We start from the raw sequence: 14,241 nt of genomic DNA on the forward strand, positions 1-14,241 counted from the left end.
TTTATCCCATAGACTGAAAGTGCCTGAGGGACTTTTCCTAATCAGTGGTTTTATGTTTTTTGTTTTTAATAATTAACGTGTTTAGAGAGGGATTTTGCACCAGGCGTTGTGCCATCATCGCATTTCTTCCTCCTAACCCCCTGAAATCTTTACGAAATCTTATGGAGCACATAGTAAGTGGAAGGAAGGAACGAATGCCTTTAATCCCATTTGAAGAGGCAGGAACCCGAGTTCAGACTGGTTAACTAACTCGCCCCAGGAAGCTAGAGGACCCAAGCCCAGCTCCTCGGCCTCCCCACACTCTCAGCTCAGCTGCCTCCACAAGGCCTGGAGGTGCCGTGGTCCAGGCCATTTGCCAGCGTGGCCGCCTATGGACTGGCAGCCGATAAGTGAGTGTTCCCCACCCCTGTCTCCCCGCTGGGCGGCCCCCGTCCCGGACCCCACCCCACCCGCCATGACCAGAGCCTGGCCCCCGCTCCCTCCGGTAAACTCACAGAGAACGATGAGCGACACCACGAGGGCGATGAGGAGGAGGATACATCCGATGAGCGGCAGCTTCTGGCCCTCCTGCCAGGTGAACTTGGGCAAGCTGAGACCTAGGAGCGGGCCAGCAGCAGGGGAGGGGGAGGCTGTTGGAGGGGAGTCTGGCGCAGGGGGGGAGGGAGAAGGAGAGAAGGCTGGCCCCGGAGGGCCCCGTTAGCACCCCTCTACCCAGAATACAGCACTGCCCTGCCTGACCGCGAGCTCCCTTTACTCAGCATCTGCTGTGGCCAGCCAGGGATTCGCAGATATTCTCTTATTTAACTCTGACGGTAACTGTGTGAGCCAGGCGTTATTATGCCCCTTGCAGAGATGGGGAAACTGAGGTTCACGGAAGTTCAATAACTTGCTCAAGGTTATTTGGCAAGTGAGTGGCACAGCAAGGCGTCAAATGAAACGTGTCTGTTTCCAGAAGTCTCCACACCAAAGTGCCCCACCAGCCCTTCAGAGGGCGAGACTGAGCTGCACCCCAAATCTGGGGGGCTCCTCCAGGCCTGTTTGTATCGCAGTGCTGGGGCAGACTGAAGTCAAGGGCAGGAGGAGGGCGAAGTTGGGACAGGCAGAAAGATGGCTTTGCTAAGGGCCAAGCCCATCTCTGACTCCCTGCTGGCTGAATCCCACAACCCAGCTTGGCAAGTCGGCGTGGGGAGGGCCTGCCAGCTCAGAATCCCTCCCTTTGCTCCTCCACCCACAGACGGGCCCATCATCATGACCCTGCTCTGATGCAGACCCAGCCTCAGGGCAGACCCACAGGGCAGCCCAAGGAATAAACCCTGGTTTCTAACGGATAGCCCTTGCTTCTAAAATCTGCACCTTGACCCAGACTGTGCAGCCCCCAGAGTTACACCTGCTTTGTCCGTCCTGGTTTTGTATCCTCTACCCCACTTGTCCCAGTTTCCCACTGCCTAGGATCGCCTGTCCCAGTTCCTTTCTGCCCCTGCCTCCCTCTTTCCTCGCTGCCCACCCCGACCCTTCCCCACCATCCCACACATTATCCAGGAGGGAGAGGGGGCAGCGAGTACCCCCTTGGAGGTCCCCCCACCCCGCCCTTGCCATGCTGCCCTTTCCTCCTGCCTTCCCTGCAGGAGCCCCCTCACCTGGGCTCTCTCTGGTGGCCCTGGTGGCTGGCGCGGACCTGGCAGGAGATGCCCAGCCAGGGGTGGCCCCCACTGGTGTGGCTCTAACAAGGTACACTCTTGTTGGAGAGGATGTCGTGGAGGCTGACAGGGCAGATGAGGACCTGCCGGACGATGACCTGGACGGTGATGCCCGGGCTGGAGATGCTTGGCCCGGGGACGCCCGGGCTGGAGGCGTCCTTGCCAGGGAGGCATTCTGAAAGCAGAGTGAAGGCCGTCCCTCAGGCTGCTCCCTTGCCAGCCCACCCAGCTGCCAGCCCCACTGAGCCAGGAGATGGATGCTGAAGCAGGTGGCTGGAGGGCGGGAAGAGCCCCAGCCCCAGACAGGGAAGAGCGTGGCCATGGCTGGATGAAAGTTCAAAGAACCTGCCTTCCCCAACTCCCTGCGGTCTCTCCCCATCACAGGGACCTGCGGACGTGGGCAGGGGGCAGTGGGCCATCTGCCCAGAGTAAGGGGGTACCTGCTTTGGCTACACATGTCTAGGGAACCTCAAAAAAGTGGCTGCTGGACCAGACCCTCACTCCAAAGGGGATGTAACCACTTCTTCACTCCCCTTGCATCCTGTCCTTCTGGGTATGTGTGTTAGATGATAAAACATCATTCTTACTATAAGCTGTCATCAAAAAGTGTGAGAAGCACTGCTTAAGAAAAGCCCTTACCTGCCGTATACCCAACAGTTCTCAGTAACGCCGAAACTTGCACACACACACACACAGACAGACACACCCCAAAATGTCGGGGAAACAGGAGAGGCAAGATGCAGGGAAGAAGGTGACCAAAGTCCTTAATCTTAGTTGGCTGTAGGCGGAGTGATTTATTCACTTAGATTCAGCACTTTGTAGTTACAGACAACTTAACACGCTGAGTGCTTTATACACAGTTACTCACTCGCTCCTAGGACAACCCTAGGAGGGAGGACCTCTCACTATCCCCGTTTCACATCAGGGAAACAGGCAGAGGTTAAGTAACGTGATCGAACCGTCATAGCTAGAGTGGCAGAGCTGGGGTGTGAGCCCAGGAAGTCAGGCTCTGGAGGCGGCACTCAACCTCTCGGCTTTGCTGCCTCTCTTGGGAAGGATGCACGTGATAACGCAGCAGCTGCCAGAGCAGGCAACCACTGGAGCACCGTGCTGATCCATCCCAGAGAGCCTGAGCCAGTAGCTGCAGTGAAGCTGGGAGAGGGCCGATGCAAAGTCCTCGAGCAGCCTCTGCTGGTGGCCAAGCCCTGGTCTGCAGGACCCCCAGTCCCTGTCAGCTGTCATCCTCTCTCCCCTCCTCTGGCCCCTTACAGAAATCTCTGCCCTCCCTCGCACCATCTCTGCCCCCCTAAACCCCCTCTAGGGATCCCCAGAGCATCAGGGGCAGCTGGGAAGTGACCTGGCCCAGGGGTCACGTCGGCCCCTCATTATAATTTCTGCTGAACACTGACTGGATACTCAGGAGAGCACCTCAGGGAACAGTAGGAAGTGGGGGCGGGGGGCCTTGTGTGCTCAGTTGGCAGCACTGTGCGGAAGAGACTGGTCTGGACCTCGGGCACCTCTGTTTCTACCCCGCACCCACCACTGTGCTTGAAAGCATTTGATGTTATCAGCAAGCAGCCCGGTTAATAAAACGTCCTCCTCATTAGAACATTCAGCTCAAGTCAACACCATTAAGCCTACCAGGCAAGGGTTTAGTTTTTAACTCCATCTTTTAAGAGTCAGAGGTCACTGATTTGGTTACTTCTTCATTTTCTGGAGCTTGTGGGATGCACTCAAGGAGTCCCTGACTGCACTCAGCTTGCTGCAGGCAGGGACCAGAAGTGACTATTCTAGAGAGTTACCAGGCTTAAATGATGGATGTGGGTAAATACAAACGAGTCCAGATGCCTCAGCCAGCAGGGCTGGGACACACTAGTGTGTATTTAGGGGCCTGAAGAGCAGCTGCAGCAGCTGCCAACCCAGCTGAACCAGAGCTCAGATTTCCCTCTCACCCCTGCTGTCTAGAGACTAGAGTTCCACAAACTGAAGACAGGTGAGCCCCTGGAAGCCCCAGGGGAACGGGACTGGGTTGGAGCAGGGAGAGGGGCTGAGGAGATGTTAAAATGTAGAACGGAACGCAGCTGGCTTTGGAGTCGGGCAGACCTGGGTCCCAATCCTAGCTGTGTGGCCTTGGACAAGCCACTTTCTTTTTTCTCACTCTGTAGAGTAGGACTAATATTCCTGAGGTTTCAGTGAGATAAAGTAGGAACGCTATTGCCTGCGCCTGGCACACAGCAGCTGGGCAGGAAATGGGCATTCCTCGCCCCCCTTTGCCCTGGCCCACCCACTGCTAACCGTGCTGAGGCTTCACAGCCCGGGGTCAGGGCCAAAGGCTGAAAGGTGGTGTGAGCTCATCTTGGGAGAAAAGAAGGTTCTGGACATTGGCCAGACTGCGGTCCTTCAGTGAGACGGATCAGCCCAGGTCTGTACAGTGTCCTGTGCTTCCTTCCCACCAGCGGTGGCCCAGGCCTCAGCACCTGCCCGGGACCCTGGCATTGTGGCACCTCAGCTGGCCTGCCAGGCCTCCCTCCCTGTTGCCCTCACAATGTCAGTCCTCCCCCAGCTCAGAGGAAATTCCCACAACTCAATACAAGAAAAGGATAATAACACACAATATTTGGTACATGAGGCTTTACAATAAACCAGCACATCTATGACCTCCTGAGGTCATCACTCCATTTCTAAGAGGTTGATATGTCTAGAAGTCCACTTTATTTTATCTTTATTTTTTTGGATTTTAGAGCCACAGCCAAGGCATATGAAAATTCCCAGGCTAGGGGTCAAATTGGAGCTACAGCTGCTGACCTACACCACAGCCACAGCAACGCCAGATCCTTAACCCAGTGAGCAAGGCCAGGGATCAAACACGCAACCTCATGGTTCCTAGTCAGATTTGTTTCCGCTGCGCCATGACGGGAACTCCTAGAAGCCCATTTTATAGATGAGGATCCCAGGCGGGGAGCTCAGATTGCCCAGAATCACCTCATCAGGAACATGCCCCAAGCCTGTGTACCTCTGAGTCCCCAGCCTCCTCAAGTCGGCAGCAAGAGGTTCCTGGTTCCAGTTGTCTCTCTGAACCTGTGCACAAGATGCTTGTTCTGTATCTGTGAGGTGGCCTAAGCATTGGGCCATGGGCCTTGCAGGGCCGGGAGCACCATGGGAAGCCTGGGGTGGGGCCAGGGGTTCCCGCAGGGATCTCGGTCTTGTGGAACTTTCCAGTGGGAAGCAGGGTTGGGCCCAGTGGCCTGCCAGGACCAGGACCAGGACCTGGTGATCAGGAGCAGCTGGGTCGCAGCCCTCCAGTGCTCACTAAGCCAGCTGGTGACCTGGGCAAGTGACTTGGCCTCTTTACGTCTCAGTTTCCTAATCTGTGAGGTGAGCTGGTCACCCTGCTTCATAGCATTGCAGTGACAGGTGATGGATGTAAAGGAAGGACTTGGTGGCCATTGGTTCTGATGGTAGGTGGGTGTGTGTTTGCTTGTTTGTTAAAGACACTGGACCTGAAATAGATCTGTGTTCAAACATGACCACATTTATTCCTCACGGGCTTGGACAAGTACGTTAAACTTTCAGAGTCTATCGCCAATGGGACCGATCTTACCTCCTTCCCCCAGATAAATGTGGAGTAAACACGAAAGAGCCTGGTTTATAAATGCATATCACCAGAATAAAGGTAATAGCCAGTAGCCCACTAAGCATTTTTTTTTCCTTTTTCTCACCCCTTAGAGCCGCACCTGCGGCTTATGGAAGGTCCGAGGCTAGGGGTCGAATCAGGGCTACAGCTGCTGGCCTATGCCACAGCCACAGCCACAGCAACGTGGGAACCCCAAGCTGCATCTGGGACCTACACCACAGCTCACAGCAACACCGGATCCTTAACTCACTGAGTGAGGCCGGGGATCTCACCCGCATCCTCACAGACACTATGTTAGGTTCTTAACCCGCTGAGCCGCAGTGGGAACTCCCCCTGCTAGGCATTTTACTTCATCCCATTTCAACCTCATAACAGCTCTTTGCGGTTTGTACTGATTTTATAGAGCTTGAAACTAAGGTCCAAACTGGTTTAGAACATGCCCCAATTCACATCACAGGTAAGTGACAGACAGGGCTTGGATTCTAACCAGGTCCACTCAAAGCAAGTCGAGTCTGGCCCAAAAGTATTGCAAGGCCACAGTGACTTCATTTCCTCAGGGCTTACAGTTTGCAAAGAGCTTTTACAGCCATTATATCATTTGATTCTCCCAAGGCTCCTAGTGAGCAAGCTGGACAGGAATTATCATCCCCCATTGATACCGGAGGAGACTGGGGCGTGAGGGACTTCAGAGCATGTCTAAAACCCCCAAACAGATGCGTGGTCTTGGGACTCTATCGTGACCTTCTGATTCTCAGGCTAGAGCTCAGGCTGCCTCCACCTGAGCAGGACCCCATGAGCCTGGTCCTGTTACCCCCTCGTGATGGGCAGGGGCCCTCAGGCTGCCTCCACCTGAGCAGGACCCCATGAGCCTGGTCCTATTACCCCCTCGTGATGGGCAGGGGCTGAACGAGAGAGGGCTGAGCCGTCTGCAGGTAGTAGAGGCCCAGAGGATGACCCGTGTGGAGACCTGGGGGAGGCTGGAGGTAATGGGGGCGGGGGTGGGGTGGGCAGACGCGATGGGAAGCCAGGGGCAGCCAGGAAGGAAGGAGACCCTGGGCCCTGCCGGTCCCGCCCCCTGATGCTGGCTCCACCCCCAGGTAGGTCCCAACTTGCCCACCCATGGCCTTGGCCAGCAAGATGTGAGGAGGTGAGCCCTGGGGTCCCCAGCAGGAGACTTGCCTGGACCCCTCCTCTCTGAGTCTAGGGGGAGGTGGGACATGTGAAATGGAACAAACCTGAGGCTCAGTCCCCAAGGAGCCAGGAGGAGGAGTGAGCAGACCCCAGCCAGACTCTTTCAAATGGGTGACTCTGAACTTCAGAGTCCGGCTTGGGAAGTGTGGGGTGTGGGGCTGGAGGGAAGCTGGGAGTGGAGGGGGGAAAGGGTGCTGCCCAAGGCAGGGCCTCAGGCCCTGGTGTCCCGGCCTCAGAAGAGCGAGCCCTGGTGTCAGACAGGGTGGGAGGCAGGTGCAGAGTTTCTGACCCCGCAGGAGAAGAGTCCCGGACCCCCAAGTCCTGAATAGAAGTGTCCACATGGGGAGCTGCGAACCCCAGCAGGGACAGCAGGATGGAAGCACAGCCCCAAGACCAGAGGAACACTACCTCCAGAGTGAAGCCACCTTCTCCTCCTTCTGACTCAGAACCTCAATCCAAACTATCGCCGAACACTGGGTCCTCATTCTCTAGAACCACCAGAATGGGAGAGTCCACACAGTCCTTCTTTACCCACTTCACAGCTGGCCACCCTGCCCTGCTGGAAGTTCTTCCTGATGTCTAACCTACCATAGCAGTCACTCATATCCTTTCCGTAGTTTCTGGAGCACAAGTGCTGGGATTCCAGCATCCTTCCTGAAGGCCTGACCTCACCGTCAGAGCAGATGCCTTTAGCAGGTGGGGAATGGGGAAGGGAGGAGGCTTCTTGCCCACGGTCCTGAGATTCAAGGGAAAGAGTCCAGACCAGAACCGGCCCAACTCCTGGCCTTGGCCAGTGAGCAGAAGACCCAGGACTAGAACTCAAATGACCAAGGCTGAGGCTGTCCACAACCTGCCTGCAGACCAGGGGCAGCCCTGGGCTCAGCCTTCAGCCCTCCCCCGGGGGGCAGGGGGAAAAGGCAGAGCCAATGAGTGGGTGACTCCAGACCATTTCCTCGCCTGGCATTGCCAAGCATTCCCTGCCTTTCTGCCTCACCCATCCCTGGGGTGGTCTCTGGGGTTACTCCTGAGCTAATACAGCCATGAGCCCTCACCATGGCACGGAGCCCCCATGCCATGCTATTGCCACCTGCCTGTGCCTCTGCAGCTCCCAGGGGCCCCAACGCAGAACTCATCCAGCCCCCTCAAGATGTTCTGGGGCAGGAGGCGACAGGCAGAGCAGGGATCTGTGGGAAGGCGGCCAGGGCCGGGCCAGGGAGAGCATGGGAAAGAGCAGTCCCTGCTCTGGGGCTCTTTCCACACACCTTCCTGGACAGGAGTTGATAAAAATGATTATTTCCATTTTATTTTTTCTTTTTAGGGCCTTACCTGTGGCATATGGAAGTTTCCAGGCTAGGGGCAAATCAGAGCTGTGGCTGCTGGCCTACACCACAGCCACACCTGATCTGAGCCATGTCTGCGACCTATGCAACAGCCATAGCAATGCTGGACTCCTCAACCCACTGAATGAGGCCAGGGATTGAACCTGTGTCCTCATGGATCCTAGTCAGATATGTTTCTGCTGAGCCATGATGGGAATTCCCTTTTTTTTTTTTTTTTCCTTTGTTTGTCTTGGGAACTCTTATTATTCCCATTTTATAAACAAGGAAGTAGAGGCCCCAAATATTTGTGCTTTGCTCAAGATCACCCAGGTACATCCTATAGCAGAACAGGGGCTAAAATCCGAGGTCCATTGCACCTGGTCGGTTGCCCTCTGTACCACAGCTTCTGGGGGTCGGGGGAGATTCCCCAGCCCATGGCGAATGGGCCAGCATGACAGTTTCCTGCAGCAGCTCTGCCCTGGGCCCTTACTTGGTGGGGGATGGGAGGAAGCTAACGACCCCCCTGTGTGGCCTATCCTTGGCCTGTCTGAGTCTCCTGAAGGCCCAGCCAGCGGTGCCAGGGAGTGCTGACACTCTGTTGTGCTGAATGTCACAGTCACCTCCTGGATCACTTCTCCTCGTGGTTATGTGGCTGCAGCCAGAGATAGTGCCCTGGGCTTTACATAGAGATGGTCTTTAACCACAGGCTGTAGCCTTAACGCCAGCCAGGATGCCCTGTGCGGCACTCAGAGCCGCTGGCAGCACAGGGAAAAGTACCCTAGCAAGAAGTCTCATGCTAGACCCAAGAATGTCCACCTGCAGTGACTTGAACATGTCTTCATGACCCAAGGGCAGGCCCATCAGGGTTCCTTCAAGTCCAGCCCGAGCCGACTGGGCCTCCTTCCTCAGCCTGGGCTATCGTCAGGCTGAACATATCACAGGCTAGAAAGATCTTGAAAACCCTCTGGTTCCACCTTTTATCCTACTAACGAGGCGGTTAAGGTCCAGAAAGGCAATGTGACCATCTAAGGTCACACAGCCAGCTGGGGGCAGTGCCAGGACCAGAACTTGATCTTCTGGCTCCTTGGCTGAGGCTGCCACACATGGCTGCCTGCCCCCCACCAAGCTCCAACAAGGAAGGCCCCCTTGCTAGATTTAGGCCCCCGTGGCAGTGTCTCTCTCCTGGTGGCCCTGAGTATCAAGGATGCTCAAAGGCATGGGTTCAGGCGGCACCCAGGCTGGCACCTCAGTGCTCTAGGCTAGGTGGGCAGAGGTGCTCCCCAACCCCCACCAGAAGCACTCGGGGTACCAAGAAACATCAAAAGCCCCCTTTAACAACACCTAAAAGGTCCCCCTCACCTGCTGGGAATGTGGGGAGCCCCTGGGCAGTGGCAGGGGAGCCTGAACCCCTTCCAGTGTGGACAGAACTGGACTGAATGGGCTCCGTGGAACTGAACTGGATTGGAATGGTTCATGCTTCTTTCCATCCTCACTGCCCAACCCAGGTTTCACTGTACCTCTGGGCTCAGAGGCCCCCTCCTGCCCTCCCCTCCCTGAACCCAGAGGAACCCCACAGACCCAGGTCCCCTGAAAACACAGGCAGATTCCCCGCACCTCCTCCCACCCAGGCGCCAGCATGGCGCCCCAACCCCTGAGACGAGCAAAGTTAACCCCAGAGACCCCAGCCACCCTGGAATCAACCTGGGCTCCAGACAAAGAAGCCAGAGCCCCAAGGCCCCCTTTGCCCCAGGCACAGGGGCAACCCAGCTCCTCCCTTCTGCTCCTAACCATCTGTGTGATCTTAGGGACAGTTGCATTCCTCCCTGGAGCTCAGTCATTTGTTTATAAAATGAAGGGGTTGAACAATCAGCTGTTTTCAAACAAGTTTCTACAAAGCCCTAGCAGCTTTTCCATTTAGAATGGAGAGGCAACAAGGTCCTGCGGTACAGCACAGGGAACGGTATCCAGTCTCTTGGGATAGACCATGACGGAAGACAGTATGAAAAAGAGAATGTGTGTCTGTATAGCAGAAATTGACACAACCCTGTAAATTAACTATAATTTAAAAAAAAGGTTTGTATTAAAAAAAAAAAAAGAGGAAGTTTTGTGGATATGCCTTGGAGACCAGTTTAGTAGGTAAAGGGCCTCAAGTCCTTAACCCTGCTTCAAACAGAGGAGATTGTCTTTTCAGCTTTCTATTGCCTTTTCAGGGGGTTCCACTTTTCATTTTGTTTCATTTGTTTGATTTGAACAAGAGGCTGCTGCTACAAAAGAACTTGAAAATTGCTGACCTGATTGAGCTTTAAAGTTCCTTCCAGTTTATGATGCCTCTTATACACGTGGAAAAGCCTCAGGGATCCCTGTTAGACCAGGATCAAAATCCCTTCCTGCTTATTCATTCATTCATTCATTCATTCATTCATTCATTGAGTACCCACTATTGCCAATTTGATTGCCCAGGAAGTTGCTGCCTCAATTTCTCCCCACATCCCCTCTCTGCCAAGGCAGGGCTGTAACCCAGTTCAGGACTGGTGCATAATGGGGCTCCCTGGACAGTCCTGGGTCTTGCTTCCCTATTACAGGAGCCAGGCTCCACCTGGCAATGTCAAGGCTACCACCTGGCTGACAAAGCCCTGGGTTCCCAGTGCTGGCTTCTCTCGTGCCCCCCACCCAGCACCGTCCCTGCCTGGCTGGGCACTGGCCACCTCCATTGCTGCCATACCAAGAGGAAACTGTTCAGCCAAAACAAAACACTTAAGCTAAGTGGCTATTGTTACATCAGTCAGCCTTCCTGCCCAGCACACAGCCTGGAACCCCATTCACATACTCCCACACATTCGTGCTGACATTTGCCAGGCCACAGGGACAACACAGGGGGAGGCGGCATGGGATGGGTCAAGGGGAAGGCTGCTTGGCACCAGGGCCAACATGGAACACAGAGGATCAGGTAAGGGCTGCATATCTGCAGGGACAAAGGGCAGATGCCGGGGGCTCTGGAGGTGTCTGCACTTTGGGGATAGCAGAGCGACCTGAGCCTACTGGTCTACCATCTTGGGAATCTGCCCAGCCCCCTCTGGGGAGGGTGCTTCATCCTGGACCAGCCTGGGGGCCTCCAGCCATTCTCAAGTCCACAGCATCTGTGGTCTTGGGCTGATTGAAAACCTGCTCCACTTTAAGAAGACCCAGTATAAGAAAATCCACTCTGCAGAGGATTGTTGCTTTATTAGTGGGTCTACCTCAATCTTTCTTTAATAAACATGACACTTGTTTAAGCATTAAGAATGTGATGCCGCCTGAAAAAAAACACAGAATACACTGTATTTTTCAAGAACAGATGCATATATCTAGTGTTGTACACTTGTAAGCCTGTTCTACATGATTCCAGAGACTGTTATGGAACCAGAAAAAGGGCCTCAGGGAGCAATTTGTCCAACTATTCCAACTATCTTCTTTTGTAGGTGGGGAAATTGAGGCATAGAGAGCAGAAGATATCTTTCCAAGTTCTAGAGGTGCTAGGACTAGACCCTAGATAAAGATGAAGACAATGATGATGATGACAACAACAATAAATCTTAATTCTATGAATATATATCTACCTCTATACCTATCTGTGCCAGATGCTATTCTAAGATACTTGTGATATGAAAGACACTATTCTAAGACGCCCTAGGAAGACACTGTTTGTGTTCCATTTCACAGATGAAGAAACTAAGGTGCAAACATTTGAGTGATTTGTCCAAAGTCACAGCTGGCCTGGAACTGGGTCAGTGTCCTGTCCACCACATCCTGCAGCTTTTCTCTTAAAACCAAAGAAGAGGTGAGCCTTTTCCACTTTCTTTCCAAGATCCCCCTAAAGTCCCAATCAGCTCACACAGGAACTTCATCAGCCTTAAGCCCATTGGCCACCTTCCTACATTATGGAGCTGATGGACAAAAAAATCACAATGCATCTTTCTGCAATGAGGTTCTCAGGGAGGAGGCACAGCCTTTGATGATCAGTTGCTCCAAGTCTGCTCCTAGTCAACTTAGTCAATATTAAGAAATCCATTGCAGATATGATTGAGAGACTCAGAAGGCTGGACAGTCCTGGCTCACTACCTTAAAGTTTCCACCTTAAACAAGGGGGAAAATCTAAGAACCTTATATAAATAAGTTAAGTTAGAACGGTCTCCCAGAGTGAACATGGCACCTGCCACACCATGTGACACTTAGTCCGTCAATAATGAAAAGCCTGTTCCACACCCTGGCCCCTCCAGTGACCTTCCATGCTGGATCCTATCTCTGGAGAGATGAATGTCCTAGCAGGTATCGCCCCCTATCACCCTGCCCCAGGGACTAGCCCTACCACTCTTCAGAGACCTCAGCCCCTTCTCAGCCCCTGTGCTTATGAACCATCAAGTTTAGGCTCCCAGCAAGTTACTAAGGAACATGACCCATAGCTGTGACTGTGGGTTCACCTTCTCCATGCCTCGACAAAACTCCATTCCGCCTTCTGCATCAGACTTACTGCTCATCGGAGGCTCCAATGAGCCTGAGAGGCCTACAACCAAATGACCTTGGTGGGACAGAGACATGAACCCAGGAGGCCAGAGCAGAGGGGAGGAGAGGAAGCCTGCGACAGAAAACTCAAGAAGCGGCTAGATGAATGGTGGGGGAGAGGAGAGTAAAGGTTGCAGAAACACATCTGGGTTCAGAGTGGACTATAAGCCAACTCTAAGCCAGGGCATTGGCTGAGACGATCCTCAAGTCCAGGGCTGGCCCATCCTTCCCAGAGTCCCAGATCCGTTAGGAAAGAGTAAAAGAAGGTGGAGATGAACAGAAAATAAGTCCTAAGGAGAAGTCAGAAAACAAGAGGAAAGTCGCTCAAGAACAGAAGGCTGAGGAGTTGCCTTGTGGCACAGTGGGTTAAGGATTCTGGCATTGTCACTGCAGCGGCATGGGGTGCTGCTGTGTGGGTTTGATCCTTGGCCCGGGAACTTCTTCATGCTGTGGGCGTGGCCAAAAAGGAAAGAAACCTGAGGCACAGTTGAATAAAATCTTCGGAAGCCTTCCCATGTATATGACTGGCTTTTCCATAGAAGACATTTATCTGCTCTCTAGCACCAAAAGCAGAAGAGGAAAGGAGTCTGAGTTGGAGCAGAAGGAATCACGGTTAGACCTAAGAAAGCACTTTCCAAGCATGAAAATTACTGAGCCTGAAAATAATGACCAAGGGAAGCTGAAAAATTCTGTTGAAGATCTTAAATGCATGTAGAAAGTCACCTTTTCTTAGGATGGTTTATGACAGGGTCTAGTGAGGGGGTTACAAGATACCCTTGAAGCCCACTTAGAATGCTAATGATTCTCAAACCAGCAAAGGTGTCCCAACAGCACACATGTCCTGGCTGGTTAACTCAGGGGCCACAGGATTCAGCCGCACAGCCCTGGGGCGCTTCCTGATCAGACCCCAAATTCCATTAGCTTCTTCCCCCAGGGGGCCCCTGCTTAGGAACCAAGGCCAAAGGGGGCTGAACCATCTCCATTCCAAGCAGCTTCAAACTAGAAAAGGCACATCAACATCCCCTGAAACCCACAGCACCCAGCTGCCAGCACCACACCTAGCTCCCAGTCTCATCCCTGCTCCCTCTGTGCCAGGAGGTTCTGGCCCGAGGTCCATGGACACACTCACCTGGCTGTCCCTTTCCATAGTCTCCCAAGGTGTCAGGCCTCCAGGCTCAGCTGATGTCAACGGGGAAATCCATGTTGGCCCCTGGGTCCCCGTGGCACGGAGGGAAAAGGGGGCTGGAGGGCGGAGGGCCAGCCCCCACCAGATGGGCGGGGAAGCCGCTTTGGATGTGTGAGCTAATCCCGTGTATGAACAACAGGGCAGAACTAGCCAGACTTGTCCCTCGCCCCTCCTCCAAGGCCATCCCAGTTACTCAGCAAATACCAAGTACCTGGAATATGAAGCTACCTTTATCCTCAAGCTGCCACCACAGAGTCAGCTGTGGGGGAACCAGGGCTTCCAGACGACCGCTTTCAGAGGGGGATTCTGGGGAGAAGCGGCCTAGGCCCTGTGAGGATGATCTTAGCCCTGCCAACCTTGACCCCTAGCACAGGTGCCCTCTGCGGTATGACCCTGTCTCCACAGGGCTGTTCCAAGGTCAGGGACCAGAGCCCTATCCAGGGCAGGACAGCTGGAACTTTCCTTTCCAAGGACCACATGTCCAAATCCCAAATCAGGGCACGTGGTATGGCAAAAAAAAAAAAAAAAATTTTTTTCTGAACTCTGCTTAGTCCTACAAAAACTTTTTTTTTTTTTTTTTTTTTTTGTCTTTTTTGCTATTTCTTTGGGCCGCTCCCGTGGCATATGGAGGTTCCCAGGCTAGGGGTCGAATCAGAGCTGCAGCCACTAGCCTCC

At 53.8% G+C, this 14,241-nt stretch overlaps 1 protein-coding gene across 1 annotated transcript in view; it reads right to left on the bottom strand.

Moving 5' to 3' along the window:
• TMPRSS13 (transmembrane serine protease 13) overlaps window positions 1-13,771 on the bottom strand; it is a 30,101-nt gene extending 16,330 nt beyond the window's left edge. The window contains exons 1-3 of the mRNA XM_021062905.2: window positions 13,510-13,771; window positions 1,638-1,872; window positions 495-596 (exon numbers count right to left, since the gene is read on the bottom strand). Of these exons, the coding sequence (XP_020918564.2) occupies window positions 495-596; window positions 1,638-1,872; window positions 13,510-13,527 (355 nt within the window). The 5' untranslated portion in view covers window positions 13,528-13,771. The remainder of the gene's footprint in view (window positions 1-494; window positions 597-1,637; window positions 1,873-13,509) is intronic.
• Between the last annotated feature and the right edge of the window lie 470 nt (window positions 13,772-14,241).

This window comes from Sus scrofa, chromosome 9, assembly GCF_054392235.1.
Source record: "Sus scrofa isolate SSC_HxYL_T2T_F1_AM1 chromosome 9, Sscrofa_HxYL_maternal_Yorkshire_Landrace_v2.0, whole genome shotgun sequence".
NCBI classification, from domain to species: Eukaryota; Metazoa; Chordata; class Mammalia; order Artiodactyla; family Suidae; genus Sus; species Sus scrofa.